The 19,129-nt window shown below is 41.0% G+C and overlaps 1 protein-coding gene across 2 annotated transcripts in view; it reads left to right on the forward strand.

The window, feature by feature from the left end:
- ARHGAP10 (Rho GTPase activating protein 10) overlaps nt 1-19,129 on the forward strand; it is a 344,518-nt gene that overhangs the window by 114,471 nt on the left and 210,918 nt on the right. For both annotated transcript variants that reach the window (XR_009212922.1, XM_032148067.2), the window contains exons 5-7: nt 8,497-8,598; nt 15,750-15,860; nt 17,617-17,721. Coding sequence is in view for 1 of the 2 variants with exons in the window: in XM_032148067.2 (XP_032003958.1) it covers nt 8,497-8,598; nt 15,750-15,860; nt 17,617-17,721 (318 nt within the window). In the remaining variant the exon portion in view is untranslated. The remainder of the gene's footprint in view (nt 1-8,496; nt 8,599-15,749; nt 15,861-17,616; nt 17,722-19,129) is intronic.

Here is a 19,129-nt window from a genome sequence, read left to right on the forward strand (position 1 = left end):
TGGTTGTCTGTGTTCTGTAACGATATGTAAACTATGTAAATATCTGTCCTTTCCATTAGGTTGTTAAATCTTTAAAAGACTGTGTTTTTTTTTTTTTTTTTTTACATTCTCTACCAGCCCCTACCCTGCCTTAATACATAAAGTATCTAATAAACAGCCTATCCAACTGATAATTCTAGAAGAAACAGGAAAGGGTTTAAGTTTGGGTATTTGAATTACTTTCCGCATCTGTGCTGCCTAAACATTCAGTCATATTTTGGCAAGCACACAGTCTTGTTCCTCTGATTAAATCTGCTTACATGGGATACTTCAAAAAGACTTTACTTTCTTAGGTTAAAGAGCTTTTTGTAAACAGCATAAAACAGTTTTCACATGGGGATTTAAGAAAAAAGTCGTTAAAAGTTGACCACATCAGAATTTTTAGATATGGGGGTCAACATTTTGATCTTTCCCCGTCTCCTGTTTCCCATCTGGTAATGTTGTAGCCCTTGCCTGAAGCTCTTTCAGTTCCCTGTGCTTTTACCTTCTCCAGTTTCCAGAAGCCCAGTTCCATGTTTAACTACGGTTTAAGCGTATTCTAAGTGTCTAGGTGGTTTTTGTAAATTGGATTTTGAAAAGCCCCCAGGTATTGTCTACTGTTTTGCTTATATTTGGATATGCTCTCCTTGAGCCCTGTTTGGTTTGGATGTATCCCTCCATTTTATAGGTTCTGCTGCATTTTCTTATGTGCTTGCTAGGTTCTAGCTTTTGTTCAAAAAGCCCTTTTGCCATCACAGTGAGAGGTGAAGCCGGCTGGGCTTCTGGGTCGGGTGGGGACTTGGAGAACTTTTCTGTCTAGCTAAAGGATTGTAAACGCGCCAATCAGCGCTCTACATCTAGCCAAAGGTTTGTAAATGCACCAATCAGCACTCCATAAAAACACACCAACCAGCACTCTGTGTCTAGCTAAAGGTTTGTAAATGCACCAATCAGCATCTGTAAAAATGCATCAGTCAGCGTTCTTTGTCTAGCTAAAGGTTTTTGTAAATGCACCAATCAACACTCTGTAAAAATGGACCAATCAGCACTCTGTAAAATGGATTCATCCGCGCTCTGTAAAATGAACCAATCAGCAGGATGTGGGTGGGGCCAAATAAGGGAATAAAAGCTGGCCATCCGCGCCAGCAGGGGCAACCTTGGGCCCCTTCCATGCTCTGGTAGATTTGTTCTTTAGCTCATCGCAATAAATCTGGCTGCTGCTCACTCTTTGGGTCCACGCTACCTTTATGAGCTGTAACACTCATCACGAAGGTCTGCGGCTTCAATCCTGAAGCCAGCGAGACCATGAACCCACCGGGAGGAACAGACAACTCCGTGTGCGCCACCTTTAAGAGCTTTAACACTCACCGCGAAGGTCTGCGGCTTCAATCCTGAAGCCAGCGAGACCACAAACCCACCGGGAGGAACAAACAACTCTGGACGTGCCACCTTTAAGAGCTGTAACACTCACTGCGAAGGTCTGCAGCTTCACTCCTAAGTCAGCAAGACCATGAACCCACCAGAAGGAAGAAACTCTGGACACATCTGAACATCTGAAGGGACAAACTCCGGACACACCATCTTTAAGAACTGTAACACTCACTGCTAGGGTCCGCGGCTTCATTCTTGAGTTCAGTGAGCCCAAGAACCCACCAGAAGGAACCAATTCTGGACACAACAGGACACAGGTTGTTCCCTGATGCATCACATCAAGAGTTTCTCCAAGGCCTAGCTGAGTTCTTGTTTTCTTTTGAAGCTCCTTCACCCTTCTTGAGCTTGGCACTTATTGCCAAATGTCCCACAGGACTTTGTGGGTAGCTACAGGAACCAGTACAGATCCTGAACAACTTAGGGGCCAAGTACGTTGAGCAAAAACCCCGAGAAATACCAGAACATGGTAAGAGTTAATGTGGGATAAATTGCTTTTTTGGACATTTGACCAAGTAATGAAAATGTGAGTTTGGGCAAGCAGCAGCACACGATGTCAAGTGGATGCAACTAACTGGATTGAGAATAGAATCTATTCAGATGCTGTCTTGGAAAGAGCCAATTATAATTTTATCCATTTATCCAAGAGAAGAATAATTTTAGGCAGAAAACTTAATAGATGTTCATATCACAAATTATGACTTATCACCTAAGCTCATTACCAGACCTCTACTCCAAGTTTCTTTCCAAGACTATGGCTAATAATTTTTTTTTTTTAAAAGACAGGATTTCATTCTGTTGTCCAGCAGGCTGGGCTGTAGTCTTGAACTCCTAGGTCAGATGATCTGAGCAGCCAGGTCTACAGGTGCCTGCCACCATGCATGGCTAATTTTAAAATTACTTTTGTAGGGACAGGGTCTCTCTATGTTGCCCAGGCTGGTCTTGAACTCCTGGGCTCAAGTGATCCCTCTGCCTCGGCCTTCCAAAGTTCTGGGATTACAGGCTTGAGCCACTGTGCCCAGCCTAATGAATACATTTTAAATACAGACTTCCAAAGATTCTGTAAATTACTACAAAACTGAGTAAAACGTAAACCTGTCTGTATAATTTCTCATATTACATTATATTTAACAGAGAAGAAACAATATTGATTTAGTTTAATTACATTTCTTTCATTCAGTAATAAAACACACTAGTGCCTATCATACGGCATAGTATTAGAGGCCCTGAGATACAACTAGGAATTACAACACTGGCCAGTCTTCAGGAAGTTAGCAACTTTTTGCGAGACTGTCAAATAAAAAAGCAATAAAAATATATTGTGAAAAGTGCTGTAATAGCGGTAAGCATAGGTGCCCTGGGATGTACTCTATCATCTCATCTTTGGAGCACCAGAAAGTCTTTCAGAAAGATTTAATTCTTCCTGGTTTGAATCCTCTTTCGGTGCCTTAATTAGCCATGTGATTTGGGGCAAGTGACTTAAGGCCTCTAAGTCCCAGTTTCCTGGTCTATAAAATGAGACTTACGACACTTGTCTCAGGAGGTTATTGTGAGAATTAAGTGAATTTGATAATGTACCTGAAGTGTCTAGTTTGGGGCCTGGTATCCATAGAGTAATTTTATTATCCCATTCATGGCTTGCTCCCCGTCACATTGCCAAACAGGAATTGCTTAGCTTTTTGTCCATTCTCTGCATTCTGGGCTTAGGGGTGACAAGCCATAGCATGTGGCTTATGACCTTTATGGACAAATAGTGCTAAGGCACTGGATTAGTGACTCTGGAGCCACCGTTGAGGAACCGAGGTGGCACTTTGCCAGCATTGGTGCTGCTCTGCACTCCTGTGCTGGCCGTTCACTTCTGCTCTGACAGGTGTCTGCCGGGCACCCTTCTGGGTCTGGACTCAAGTGCTCTGTTCTGTGAGAATGGAGCTGAATTCTCGTCTCTTTAGAGAGGCTAGAGGAGCTTAAAGGGGTGGGTTGGGGTAGGACAGGGCAAATGAAGTGTCAAGTAGGAACGAGTGACACTTGGCGTGGGAGTTAAGGGAGGGTGCGCCTTCTCCCCGCTGGAGTGAGGACTCCTCACTTAACATTATCAGTAGGTTCTTGGAAACTGAATTGAAGCAAAGCAATTCATAAGGAAGCCAGTTTTACCATGGGCCGATTGATGTAAACAAAAGTTTTTATGTCATATGTCTGGTCTCAGAAACATCACCAAACTTTTTTTTTTTTTAAACGGAGTGGAGTTTCGCCCTTGTAACCCAGGCTGGAGTAGAATGGTGTGATCTCGGCCCACTACAATCTCTGCCTCCCAAGTTCAAGTGATTCTCATGCCTTAGCCTCCCAAGTAGCTGGAATTACAGACATGCGCCACCACGCCAGGCTAATTTTGTATTTTTAGTAGAGATGGCGGGTTTCACCATGTTGGTCAGGCTGGTCTCAAACTCCTGACCTCAACATCACCAAACTTCTCAAGACCACAACACTTTTAATATTAAATATTGAAATAAATGTGAGCTATACATACATTTAAGAAAGATTAATGCAAACAAGGTAATCATTTACTCACTCCTGTTCAGGGTCGCAGGTGCCTGGAGCCCATCTCAGCAGCTCAGAGTGCAAGGTGAACACCAGCCTTGGACAGGGCATGATCCCACACTCACTCACACAGTACTATTGAGACATGCTGGTGAACTGACCTAAGAGATGTGGGAGGAAATAGTAGATACCCAGAGAGAACCCACACAGGCACGGGAGAACGTGCAGACTCCACACGGACAGTGGCCCTGGCCATGAATCGGTTTTTATTTTTCCCTTGTTAATGTTATAATGAAACGATGCTATTCAAGGACCTGCCATATTTAAGTTCTTCTCTAGACGAGTCCAACAGTAAACATTATTTAATTTTATAGTTTGAAAATAAGCCTTTTCCATCTCCTCATCCTAAACAATTGGAAAATACAGAAAATTCAAAAAAAGTCATCTAGTAACAAATTCTTTCCTCTTCTAAAGCAAAATAATCTAGTACCCTATAGAAAAATGGGCGATTCACAGTTATGTTTAAACTTTTATGAATTCTTTGTGTTCTTTATCCATTTTTCAGTGGAAGCATTATTGTGTTTTTTTTGCAAAAAACTGCTTAATGAAAAATATATTTTGTGTTATGAATGTTTCCCTACGTTCTTACATATTGGTTGTAATCCTCCCCCCTTTGCTGTGTGCCCTTTGCTTATTATGTTTTTTTTTTTGATATTTACAAGTTCTTATAGCTTCTGCCATTTCTTTTTTGCTTAGAAGATCCTTCTCTATTCTGAGATTTGTTGAAAATATTCTCTATGGCTTCGTTGTTTACTTGTGACTCTTTCAATCCATCTGGAATTAATTTTGATGTGAGATAAGGTTCTCTTTCTGCTTCCCAGTAGTTAAACAGTCATGCCAGCACCAATGGTTGAATCGTCTCTTCCTTTTTTTTAACCCAGTGATTTGTAATGACAAATTTATATAGTTTTTACCTCTAATGGTATTCAAAAGATCCGGTTATTTGAATTGGGGTTCTTAGGTTCTTCTCTTCTGCCGTTTATATAATGTATGTCTTTTTTTGGCCCAAAATGCTGTTGTAAGTAGTAGCTCTACTTTTAAAAAAAGTTTTGCATGTGCAATTTTATAACAGATTAGAAAGCTGACTTCTACCATATTCAACTTATAAATTTTGTTTGGCTTCCTCATGTTGTTACAATAAAAAAAAAAAGTGTGTTGCCACCATAAAAATCATTGGATTTTTCAGCAGTTCCAGAGAAATCAGAAGACATGGCTAACATACTGGGCCTGTGTTCTCACGAGGCAAAAATGTTCTGGCACTGAGTAATGGCTGCCTTCGTCTCTGGAGTAGACGAGGACTATCTGGTTTTCATTGCCTACCACTCCTGATTGCATTTCTCTCCCAGCCTGTTTCACTCATTAGATTACTGCCTGGCCCAGACTCATTTCAGTTTTTGTAATGTCTGATTTATAAGAAAAGTTTTCATATTGTATTTAACTTGATCCTTGTTGGAACTTTTTGGATTATGCTGTTACATTTATATATTTTTTTCTGTAATGCAGTGTTGGGGGAAAAAAAAGCTCCATTCTTTACTGAATGCTACTTGAATAGTTTCCTTTGAAATTTGTATCATTTCAGCACAAGAAATCATATGAGCACAAAGAAACAATAATACTCTATAATGACATTAAGAACAAATGCAGGAAGAAATAATTACCTGCGTTTTAAGATTCAAAACCAAAACACAGCAGCATTTGTATAGTACCATACCATATATGGACGAAGATATTTCTATTCTAAGCTTAGTGGGTGTGATGTTGTTATTGTTGTTTCTTGGCTAAATTCTTTCTTCATAAAGGCTTGATGTCTCCTTTTTGTTTCATTCCCAACTTTACCCACATGTTGATTTTCATAGCCTTCTATTGCTGAGTGTGCTGGGTGTTTTGACTGCTGATTAAAGCGTCACCCCTTCGTCGACCCCTTTCTGTGATTCAGATTAAATCAAATAAGGTGGTAAAAATGTTTTCCATGTTCCTGGTAAGTACTAGTCTGCAGTGATAGTGCTTCTTACTATGTGACCTTGCTTTGCAGCAGTCTTGTGGGCAAATGCAGGGGCCTGACTTCATTTGTCTTTTGTTTAAATCTGAGAAACAGATGCTCAGAGAATGTTTGTGACCTTGTTACAGAGTCACAGAGTAATGAGTGGCTAGGACTGCAGCTTGGATCTTCTGACACCTAATTCAGTGTGTACTTCACAACATCAACTTTTTAAAATAGTGGACATTTTTAGGTAATGGGTATCTGTTTGTTTCAGTTTATTTTCTGTTGTTAAAATAGTGGAAGAGCATAATGAAAAGCAGAAAAGAGAGTAACCATGTAATATCAATACCTTGGACTTAGTTGTAAATTAAAAAAAAAACCTAGAGCATAAAGAAAAATAAAGTCCTCTGGTCCTCTCTATCAACAAAAGAGTGACTATTAAGTAAAAGAGGTTAAAATAAAACTTCTGCTGTTTTTTGGTTCCATTTCTACACATGGGTGAACCATAGGATCACAGAATTTTAGGTCTGGATCTATGAGGCAGTTAAAGAAAAGTCGCTGATCTTTTTGGTAAGAAAACTTAGGTTCTGTATTGTCGGATGGTTTTTTGTTTTTTGTTTTTTTTAAAGTTATGCAGCTAGTTGGTAATTAACCTTGGAGTAGAAAAGGGAAGAAACCTCAGTTCCTGAGTCTCTCCTCCTCCATCATTATGGGGGAATTAATTGAGGGCTTTTAGATGACCTGACAGGGGACATACTGTCCTGGGTTTCCAGAAGAACAGCGTGTGGTCCCATGTGGTGAAAAAAGATAAATAAAAGAAGTAGAGAATTAACATGCTTTGTTTAATCTCTTTGCCTAACAGGAAAGAAATCATACCAGAAAAGGCTGGAATAGTTCATTATTTTTGCTTTGGAAAATACAAGTTGGAAAATTAGGGAAGAGAATGTTCCTTTTTTTAGGAGGGGTGGAGAGTTAGGGAGAATTTGAAATTAATGGAACATTTTGCCAGCATGAGGACACGGTGTGCTCTCACTGATACTCAAGAATGTTTATTAAAAATCTATCAAGTTGGCTGCAGCTTTAGGGGAGACAGCCCGTCTTCTCTGCATTTATGAATGTGTGTACTTATTTTCTCAAAAAGCTTCTATAGCAAAAGGAATGCAAGTATGTCCTAATTCTAGACAGTATCTAAGAAATGTTTGTGATGTTAACCAAAGGGTGAGTACTGGTATGTCAACATTATTTTAGGCCCTGTTGACCTATTGATACCTATTTTAAATAGCGTTACAGAAATCACTGGAAAGGTTTGGGAAAGTAGATGACATTTCTGGTCAGAGAATCTTATTGCTATACAGGTTGTTCATCCTGAATCTGAAATCCGATATGCTCCAAAATTTGAAATGACACTACAAGTGGAAAATTCCATACCTGGCCTCTTGCTCTCTGATGGTTCAGTGTACATAAGCTTTGTTTCATGTACAAAATTATTAAAAATATTGTATAAAATTACCTTTAGGCTATGTGTGATAGGTGTATACAAAACAGAAGTGAATTTCACGTTTACACTTAGGCCCCGTACCCAAGATACCTCTCTTTGTATACACAAATATTCCAAAATTGAAAAATATCCAAAAATCTCTACCACTTCTGGTTCTAAGCATTTCAGAGAAGGGATACTTAACCTGTATTCGTACTGGACCATTAGGGAAGATCTTTCCCAAGAAGTTTTATTTCCAACTCCGATTACGTATTATGATTTTTTGAAAATCTGGAGTAAAACGTATTGATTGATTGAGACAGAGTCTCACCCTGTTGCCCAGGCTGGAGTGCAGCGGTGTGATCTCGACTCACTGCAACCTCCACCTCTGGGGTTCAAGTGATTCTCGCGCCTCAGCCTCCTGAGTAGCTGGGATTACAGGTGTGTGCCACCACACCCTGCTAATTTTTGTATTTTTAGTAGAGACGGGATTTCACCACGATAGCTGGCTGGTCTCGAACTCCTGACCTCAGGTGATCCGCCCGCCTTGGCCTCCCAAAGTGCTGAGATTACAGGTGTGAGCCACTGGCCTGTTATTCCATTTTAAACGAATTCCACGTCTTTGCCAAAATCTGGAGCAAGTTTGCTTTTTTAAGCTTTATGTTATTTTTCTTATGTATTCTGTTTCATTCAGTTGGTGAGGGGCGAGCGACATGGAATTAATTCTTAACACTGCTAAGTATGAAGAACTGAAAAATAACACAGGCTTGGAAAAAAGTCCATTAAAGGAAGAAATAAAAGTGTCTCTTCTATCCTAATGCTGTCTTGATGATTAAGCAGTAGGCTTGGTACAGATATGTTTTTTTAGATAGCTTTATCACATTCAGAGTGGTGCTTTGTTTTATTTTCAGATATTTTTCATAATTTAAGCTTCCCAGTGGATTAACCATGTGTATCCTTTTGTTTCTGTTTAATCATAGTTTTTTTTTATTTGTAGGAAGAAAAAAAGAAGTTTGACAAAGAGACAGAAAAGAATTATAGTCTAATTGATAAACATTTGAATTTATCAGCAAAAAAGAAAGACTCACATTTACAAGAGGTATAATTTTTTATTTTTCTGTTAAGTTTTCAAAATTTGACAAGCAATACATGTCTTTTAAAAATGTGCTTTACTTCTGATAACTTTTCATCTGGCATTATATAGAGATAACAAAAAGTGAACAGGTATTGTCATAAATTAAGAAAAAGTCCTTGTGAAACAAGACAAAACAATGAATACATCTTATAGTAATTAATGAGGTATGGATTCATAGTAGTAAAATTTTTGTTTCTGAGTATTATTTTACAGGAACATAACTTTAAACCAGCATTAGTGAAGAACAGATATATTATTTGCAGGAATAGATCAATTAATTGGCTTTCGGGAGTTCTTGAAGAAATGAATTGAATTTAATAAGCTCATATACCATTATGCGTTTATGTGAAGGCAGCGTTAATCTTATTTAATGCTGAGAATTCAGGAGGTTCAGCTTTGTTGGAAAGAGAGCATCTGTTTTACTTGTATTAATAGACTCATTTATTTTGGAGGCAGCCATATGTAAGCAGGAAGGAATTTATATTTTATTTTTCATTTTCTCTTTGTTTACTTCTAAATCCCCTGCCATTTGTTTCTCTCACTCACACACTTGGATGGAAACTCAGTTGTTTACAATTCAAAACATAATGCTTTTATTACAAATAATGCTGTTTGCCATTGTTAGGATTTTGTCTCATCCCACAAAATTGTATATTTTTTTCCTTGTTTTTTAACACATAAGGAATCTGGACATTATGTACTACTGTCATAAACACTTATTGAAGTATTATCAAAATGACACAGTATTAAGATTATATTTAAATGTCAGCTGTTTAGTTACATACTCTGTGTGTGTATGGTTTGTTTGACATTATCCACATGTGACTTTTCTTTTGTGTCTCTGATACCTTTTACTGACATTTGAATGGCACTTGACAGTTCATAAAAGAGAAAGGAGCTTTTACACCACTTCGTCCTTACTGCAGTACTTTGGGTAGGGCTCTGTTCTCTCCTTGTTGCAGATTGTGTGCTCCCTCATCTCCTGCCCTCTGTCAATTTTGAGATGACAGCTGCAGCTTTTACAGGCCTCCTTTATGCTAGCAGTTCTCTACTTGTGTTTGCTCTCACCTCCATTTTCAGGTATCCTAAAAAAGATCTTCATTCCCCAAGGAAATTTCCAAATCCACTTCACTTTCTCATTAGGTATCTCATTTTAAACTTTACTTAGGCAACGTCTTTGGAGTCACCTTGGCCCCTTCTCTTACACTCCCCATCTAGTCCATCAGTATGTCATCTTTAGTTCCAGAATATAATCAGAGTGTGTCCACTTCTCACGACTCGTTCTGCTCCAAACCCTCCTAATGGCTTCTCCAGAGGCCCCAGGGCCCACAAGATCCTATATGTTCTGCACCCAACCCAGCTGGGGTCAGCATAGTATATACTCAGGGCCGGTGTATTTGTTTTCCTTCTGCCTGGTATGTTTTCAACAGGGTTCCATGTGTCTCGAACCTTCAATTACTCTTCCAAATACTCTCCACTCAGAGGTCGGTTTATTAAAAGTTTTTCCTGACCTTCTTATTTAGAATGTCCCCTTTACTCTGCTTTATATTTTTTTCACATTTCTTTTTTTTTTGAGATGGAGTTTTGCTCTTGTTGTCCAGGCTGGAGTGCAATGGTGAGATCTTGGCTCACTGCAACCTCCACCTTCCGGGTTCAAGCGATTTTCCTGCCTCCGTCTCCTGTGTAGCTGGGATTACAGGCGCCCACTACCACGCCCAGCTAATTTTTTGTATTTTTAGTAGAGACTGGGGTTTCATTGTGTTGGCCAGGCTGCTCTTGAACTCCTGACCTCAGGCGATCCACCCACCTTGGCCTCCCAAAGTGCTGGGATTACAGGCATGAGCCACAGGGCCCAGCCTATTTTTTTCATAGTCTTGAAACCTTTTGACAAACTGTGCGTTTGTGTTATGTGGCTTCTTCTACTAGAATGTAAGCTTCTTGAAGGCAACAACATTGTCTTATTCAGTGTTCTATCTTCAGTGCCTAGAATAGTACCTGTTAGGGAGTAGGTTCTTAATGTATATTTGTTGAATGAACTAGTGCGGAGATGCTTGAACAGTGAGCTGGGGCTCCAGCAATTTATCAGTCCCAAGGATAATTAACCTCCAGAAACATGAAGAGATCCTAACGATGAATAATTTGTGTCATTTAAATTACATACACTTTTTTATCTTGCTCTGTTTGCTTTTTACAAACTTACATGCTCTCACTGAAACAGCCTTCTATTTTAAGTGTGAAGCCCTTAATAGGGGAAATGATTTTTAAAGGGGAAAATGTTAGGTTTGGATATTCATTACTTTTGGCAGTGGTTAATGTAATGCTAATTTTCAGTGAATTGAGATGCTCAAGAGATTAATAAGAGTTGCAGAGAATGATACTGAACAAAGGCTTAGAAACGTACATAATTCATTCTCTCTTGTTTGAATTGAAAATAACAGGAGAAGGCTGGGCGCGTGACTAACGCCTGTAATCCCAGCACTGTGGGAGGCCGAGGCGGGTGGATCACGAGATCAAGAGATCGAGACCATCCTGGCTAACATGGTGAAACCCCGTCTCTACTAAAAATACAAAAAATTAGCAGGGTGTGGTAGCGGGTGCCTGTAGTCCCAGCTACTCTGGAGGCTGAGGCAGGAGAATGACGTGAACCCAGGAGGTGGAGCTTGCAGTGAGCCGAGATCGGGCCACTGCACTCCAGCCTGGGCGACAGCACTGTCTCAAAAAAAAAAAAAAAAAAACCCAGGAGAAAATTGTGGCATACACCATGCTGGCTATTTTGGCAGTTCTCTGAGGCCTTGCTGCTATACCTCTATGTTTATTGGGCATAATAGCTTCTAACTCCATCCACACCCCTACATTCTACTTAATAGTTGTACTGTAACAAGCATTGGATATTTGAGAAAATTCCATTTCTGTTTATTTTTGAAGTCTATTTTTTCTCCCCAAGTAGCCAAATGATATTTCAGTATAATAATAATCTACTTGAGAAGCAGATTCCCTGAATAACTTTATGTGAGACTTGTCTACTTTCTTACATATATTTACAGCAGGAATGGCTAGAAATTAGTTGATAATCAAATTGAAATTGTGTATTTGTTAAAAACTAGTGATTTGCTTGGAGTAGTAAAACGTATAGTGATTGCCTTTTAGATTTGGTCAGGCCGAAGGAAATCATTTTATGACCCTAGTTACAACTTGGACGTCCATGGCATTCTTGTAAGTGAGGGCTGTTGTCACGGGATTTTTAGGATGTCGCTTTTCCAGCCAGAAACCTCTGTGGCTGGTGATGGCTTTGCCCGAGTTTTGCTCTGGCCCGCTGGGCTTGTTCTGCCTGCTCTTCCTGGCAGGCTGCACTCGGCTTGTGCTACTGGCCTGGATCTCATGCCTGCCAAGGGCGAGCCAGGCACGGAGTGGCGGGGAGTTCATGAGTGAGTTCAGGGTCCTCTGGTCACTGCACAGCCAGGCATGCTGACTGTGGTGGGGCAGGCAGCTCCAGGCACGGGCATTGGCTCCGTGAAAGACTGTGGCTGGACCAGGCATACTGCAGTTTGCTTCCATTGTGGGCGCCGGGAACACGGTGGCTCCCAGAAACTTGAAGATACCAGGAACTGCAGAGCCCCAAAGAGGATGTCACAGCCCTGGCTTAGGGAGCCCCTAGGTCTGGGCTCCCTGAAGAGGCCGCAGCTCTTCTCTCCTCATTGCCCACAATGTAGTGAGCAGGGGGAGAGGGAGGATCACTCCTGTTTGTGTTACAGCTCTTTCAGTCTGGCCATTCCTTGGGTCCCAAGTTCTTGTCCCACATCCAAGAGGAATGAGGTATGCAGACAACTGGAGGGTGAGCGAGGTACAGGGGAACTTCATTGAGCAACAGAACAGTTCTCAGGAGACCTGAAGTGAGTAGCCCTTTTCTGCAGGCAGGTCGACGTAATGAGTGTCCGGCTCTCAGTGGAGAGGAGACCTGTAGTGCATAGCTCCTTTCCACAGGTAGGTCATCCTGACTAGTGGAGGAGACCCCCAGGGGGTTGCTCCTTCCAACAGCTGGTAGTCCCCATGTCTTTCTGAGTCTGGCTGAGTCCAGAGTTTTTCTGGGCTCAGAAGGGAGGAAGTGTGCTGATTGGTCCATGCACAGCCATGAGTGGGCCTGGAAAAAGCACCGTAAGTTTTCATCCCCGGCTGCAGACTCAACCCAGAACTGGCAGCCCAGAGGCTCCCGGGCTTCAGGCCGTCCCTGGCTTGAAGGTGGGGTTTCACCAGGGACCTGTCCCTTCCCACCTAGGAACCTGTCTCCCACAGCTGTCAACATGTCATCCACGGCGCCCAAGGTATTTGTGCCAAGAGGTGCCTGCAGGCCCCTGTGGAGCTGCTCTCAGCCCCCTGGCCTCCCTCCTGTGCTTGTTGGCATCCAAAGTCCAGAGGGGGCCGAGCTGGAGGTTGGGGTGCCAGGGGCGCCGGCATGTCAGCACCACCCTGTGTGCACGCATACCCGGCCGGGTGGCAACAGTACCTGGGCTTGGCTACAACTTTGCTCCACACTGGATCAGGCGCCGGGAGCGGGGAGAGGCCAGGGAGCAGGAGCAGGCACTTGAGCCTGCTGGCGGGGCAGTGGGCCTTCGCCGGCCTCCAAGAGCACAGAGATGCCCTGGTCCAGAGCTGTGGCTGCGAGGCTGCAGCTGTGTCTGGGAATATGGGGCTCCTGCCCTGATAACTCTGTAGAAGTTAGGGCTCCTGCCTGTTTCTGGCCCCCGCGGGCACCATGGAGTGCGCAGCCCTGGCTGCACTTGGCCCTCTGCAGCTGGTGTCCTCACGGCAGCTGCTCCGGACTGGCTGCTGCTGCCATCATTGCCAGTGATCCCAGGGATTCTGGCGATTTAATCACAGAGCATGTGGCACAACAGTTCTGGATTTTCAGAACATTAAGGGGTTGGTGATAGAGGTTGACTGGTAATGCAAGGGTAATTACAGTAGCAAGAACAACCAGGAGAGAGAATTTGCTAAAAGATAAAATCAAATTGATAAATCTGATGCTGGTATAAATTTCTTCAAGAGCCTTTGCAGTAATAACAAATGAGGAAACCACCCTTCTTATGGCTTTATTAAATAGTCAACAAAATTACAGTTTTTTTGCTGGGAGATGTGCCAACTAACTGCTGATGGCTGAACTATCGAACTCTGGTTATTGGAGGCACAAAAATATGATTTGGAGGAGTGTTAGGTAGAAATTCTCATTTTAGCTTAGTAATATAAAAGTATTTGCTGAAATGTTTTTTATTACATTTTGAAATGTGTGTCAAATGTGTTAAATGCTTTTCAAAAACAACACATTTTTGGTTATAAAACGTGAATAAAATTTCAATAAAATTTATGATTTTATTTTAAAGTCTATGGCTCAGTGGTATTAAGTACATTCACGTTGTTTTGCAACTGTCACCACCATGCATCTCCAGGGCTTTTTAAAAAATCTTCCCAGACTGCAGCTCTGTTAACAGTAACTCTCCATTCTCCCCTGTTCCAGCCCCTGGCAGCCGTCATTCTGCTTTCAGTTTCTATGAATTTAACTACTCTAGGTGTCTCATATGAGTGGGATCATATAGTATCTGTCCCTTTGTGACTAGTTTATTTCACTTAGCCTGATGTCCTCAAGGTTCATCCATGTTGTAGCATGTATCAGAATTTCCTTCCTGTCTAAGGCTGAGTAATATTCCGTTATACATATGGATTGGCTACATTTTATTTACCCATCCATCCATCCATCCATCCATCCATCCATCCATCCATCCATCCATCCATGGGCATTGGGGTCACTTTGCCCCCTGCTGCTGTGAACAGGGTTGTACACATATCTGTTTGAGTCTCTGCTTTCAGTTCTTTTGGGTATATGCCCAGCTGTAGAATTGCTGGGTCATGTGGTAATACTATTTTTCATTTGAGGGAAAAATTAATTTTTTGCTGGGAGTTGTGCCTGTTAACTGCTGGTGGCTGAACTGTTTAATTCTGGTTAATGAAGGCACAAAAATATGATTTTGAGGAGTGTTAGGTAGAAATTTTAATGTTAGCTTAGTAACACGTTATATTTCAATATTATTTTACTTAAAGCACTATTTTTCACAGTGCTTGTACCATCTTGCATTCCTACTAATGATGCACAAGGGTTTCAGTTTCTTGACATCCTCACGAACACCACTACTTTTCTTTTTTGGTTGTAGCCACCCTAGTGAGTGTGAGGTGGCATCTCCTTGTGAGTTTGATTTGCATCCTAATGATGAGCGATGTTGAGTGTCTTTTCATGTGCTTATTGGCCTTTTGTATATCCTCTCTGGAGAAATGCCCAGATAAATATTTTTAAGAGTAAAATTAGCTAAGTTAGGAAAAATATCACATGATACCTAGTAAGAATGGTTTCTTGGACATGAGCTCTCTCTCCACTATTCTCTGTGGAGTCATGCTCTTCTCCCAGTTCCTTTCTAGTTAGGCAAGCTAAGCTGGAAGCTTTTTTTGGAATAGCATCCTGACCAGCTGGTGCCCCCTTCTCTCCCAGGGGATCAGACGTTGTGAGGGCCGCAGATGGGCATCCAGCCCTGGCCCGCCTTTGAGAGCCGGGTTCTTGAGATGCTGCCATGGCTGGCTCCTTCTCACCTGCCGCCATCCCTCCCTGAGCGCTGAGGTGCTGGGCCCTTTCTCAAGCAGACTTTATTCTTAGAGGATTTGTTCATCGAAATGTTTGTTGATTGTGATTGCATGTGGTTCAGCCTTGGGGCATCAGTTGTGGTTGGGGGAGTTTTTCACAAAGAGAAGCCCCTTTGATCTTCAGTTCTTGGGGGTCAACCTCAACATATAGAGTAGGAGTCACAAGCTTTTTCTGCAAAGAAACTGATAGTAAATATTTTAGACTTTTGTGGACCATAAAGTTCCTGTTGCACCTGCTCAATTCTGCTGTTGCAGCAGGAAAGTAGCCACAGACAATAAATAAATGAATGGTCGTGCCTGTGTTGCAATACTTTATTTACAAAATCAGGCAGCACACTGTATTTTGGCTCGTGGACCACAGTGTGATGACCTCTGATGTAGGGTTTCACTTTTCACCATCTCCAGTTTGACTAACCTCTGTGATTTTAACATAGGCAGATATCCAAGTGGAGCAGAACCGGCAACACTTCTATGAACTGTCTCTCGAGTATGTGTGTAAGCTGCAGGAAATCCAAGAAAGAAAGAAGTTTGAGTTTGTGGAACCTGTGAGTATTATTGCCAAGTTGTTTGCTGGTGGATTTTTGCAATATAAGATAAGTATTTATCTTCCTAGATCTGATTTATGGTTTATAGTTACTAGAGGCCGTAGTGCATAAACATGAAAGAGACATATTGAAAAGGGCAGACACAGATAGCCATGAAGTCAAGGAATTGCCTCTAAATCAGTGGTTCTCAGCTGTATTTGCACTGCAACATATAATATTCCCATTGCTACATGATCTCAAGGAAGGCAACCAGGTGCAATTTCTGCCACCTTAGCCTATAGCTCTATCTTTTAAAAATTTCTCTGAATAATTTATACTAGAATGAGTGAACATGGGTTGTTTATACCAGTTTAAACTTTGCTACTTTATACAATCGTTTGTAACATGACTTCGAACAAAACTCAAAATGCTTATGGCAATCTAAGTTTAGAAGCAGGATATGGAACATTTGAGACAATTTTGTGAGTTACTCTAACATTTCTTTTTACTTATATTAGAAACATGATTTTTGTTTGTGATTATATAGATGTTTTCTAGTAGCTTCAGTTGTTTATATATGAAGATATATGCACATGAATGTATATATCATAATGTAAAGGATATTTCATGTGGATTTCAGCAAAACACTGGAACTTAATCTCAGGATTCATTTTAATTTTAATATCGACTTGTTGAATGGTTTCTTTTTCTTAAACAGCTTTATTAAGATAACATTCACACACTATACAATTTACTCATTGTGTGTATGGTTTGTAGAAACAAGAATAACCAAGTAATGATTAAAAATGAGCATTTGTGGAGCTATGGTTTAGTTGGAGCGATAGTCGTTAACCTAAACCATTAGAGAAAAACTCAACCTCCTCAAAGCTTTCTTTTTAATGTGAAATAATAATAATGGCCTGCTTTTATTGGGCATTTATAATGCGCAGTCTCTGTTCAAGTCATTGTTCTAAGTGTTGTACTGAACTCATTATTCCACACTATAACTCAATGAGGAGATAAGGAAATAGAAGTAGAGAAAGGTTGAATAATTTGCCCAAGGTCCCATAACAAGTCATGGCTGACGTTGGGAATGGAGCCTGCTGGGCATTTGGTGTCAGAGCCCCAGATTCCTAACCACCCACGGTGTGGCATTTGGAAGAAAATGAATCTCAAGATTTCCTTAACTCTCTCCCCAGATCACTTCTCTTGACTTTAGATTTATTGACTCACATGCGGATCAGAGGCAACAGCCCTCTAATTCAGGAACAGGTTGGGAGCTGGTAGAAAAGTAAAGGTTTAATCATGGGTTCGAGGCTGCCCCTGGCAAGTCATGGAACATCTTTGTCAACAAAACACAGGGGTTGCAGTCAGCTGGATGTGGCTGGGGAGAGCCTGGAGCTCTTTGATTCTGTGATTTTACTTTCTTAAAGATTGTATCAACCAATAGTGATAAGATTTCAATTACAAATATTGGGATTCTCCTGACTAAAGAGGACAAATGGATGACTTTATAATTCAATTTTTCCTGCAGAATATGCCATATAAGCTGTCTAATGGCTGTGATATTTAAGGGAAAAAAAGCATCATTTTCTATAAAGACCAATTAATAGATAATATGTACTTGGGTTTACTTGAATATTAGTGACTTCCCTTTAATCAGTTTATTTCAGTGGAATAACAGTGAGATGGTGGGGGGAACACTTGGTTGTTTATATGATTCTTTTTTTCTCCTGAGTTTTTTGGTGCTAATATCTCTTTTCTTCCTGTGCCTTAGATGCTGTCATTTTTTCAGGGGATGTTTACCTTCTATCATCAGGGCCATGAACTTTCCAAAGACTTCAATCACTACAAAATGGAACTACAGATCAACATTCAGAATGTAAGGAAATGAAAGCTTTCTTTATAAAAAGATGTTCGAAAAGTGTATTTTTCATTTGTGTTGTATGAAAAGCCTTAAATGAAGACAACGCTGATCTGTTGGACTGAGAAATTGAGGGTATGCTGCCACCTGCTGGTCAACTCTTGGTGTGACCAACTGCTCTACAGTTGGTTGAGGCTTGGGAAATTCTGCCTCCTGGCGGCTTTTCCTGCAGTTTCTGGGTCAATTCTAAGGATAAGCTTTGTTATGTTGACTCTAAATCAGCTATGTCTGCAACAGACAAAAGAGCACTCCACTTTAAGGCATTGAATTTATAATGCACTACATTTCTTCTCCTTTAACTGAGCTCTTGATTTTTGTTCCCAGACAGGCTTATCATTTGAGTAGAATTTCTTCCCTACATTTTATGCATATTTACTAATGCATTGGTGTTTACAGTTGCTATTGGTCTTGATTATTTTCCTTTGGAAAATGTGTGCTTTCTGCCAGGTCTCAGATAAAGAGATTTAGGAGAATGTTACTACGCAGTATACTATATGTCATTTTGATCAGGTGGTGTGTGTTTTTCCTTTCAATACTAGTTGATCCTGGAAGCATCCTCATTGACGAGCTGGTCAGGGTATGTTGAGCGTAATTTGAGGTCTCATTAGGAATGTAGTGAGATAGCTTTGTGACAGACTCACAGCACATAATGAAAGACACACAGGTAGTTGGATGGGAAGCTGTGGTTGTTGCCTGCTCTTCATTTCTTTCACAATTAGAAGTTGAGAGTGGGCCAGGCACAGTGGTTCATGCCTGTAATCCCAGCACTTTGGGAGGCCTAGGCGGGTAGATCGCGAGGTCAAGAGATTGAGACCATCCTGGCCAACATGGTGAAACCCTGTCTCCACTAAAAATACGAAAATTAGCTGGGTGTGGTGGAGTGTGCCTGTAATCCCAGCTACTTGGGGAGGCTGAGGCAGGAGAATTGCTTGAATCTGGGAAGCGGAGGTTGCAGTGATCTGAGACTGTGCCACTGCACTCCAGCCTGGGCGACAGAGTGAGACTCTGTCTCAAAAAAAAAAAAAAAAGTTGAGGGTGAATACTTTTTGTGTAGATTTTGTTTCTAACTTTTTTTTATGTACAGTTCCCTATACTTGGGAGTGTAGCTGATAAAACCTCTTATTTTTATAATTTATGTGTCAACTTGTATTTGAGGATTGTTTGGATATTCAGCTGGGCTAATGATAGAGTTCTGGAGTAGATTCTTTCTTTTTCTGCTGCTGTGGTCTCACAATTTGTGAAAACAGTTATAAGATATGTGGTATGACTATAATGTGACAAAACTTAAAAATCCAAAATGGATATGTGTGGATTCATTCCAGTCACCCCAGAATTGTCCCTGCAGGTGGTAGAATATTGAGTCTAA

The sequence above is a fragment of the Hylobates moloch genome, unplaced genomic scaffold, assembly GCF_009828535.3.
Source record: "Hylobates moloch isolate HMO894 unplaced genomic scaffold, HMol_V3 SCAFFOLD_3, whole genome shotgun sequence".
NCBI classification, from domain to species: domain Eukaryota; kingdom Metazoa; phylum Chordata; class Mammalia; order Primates; family Hylobatidae; genus Hylobates; species Hylobates moloch.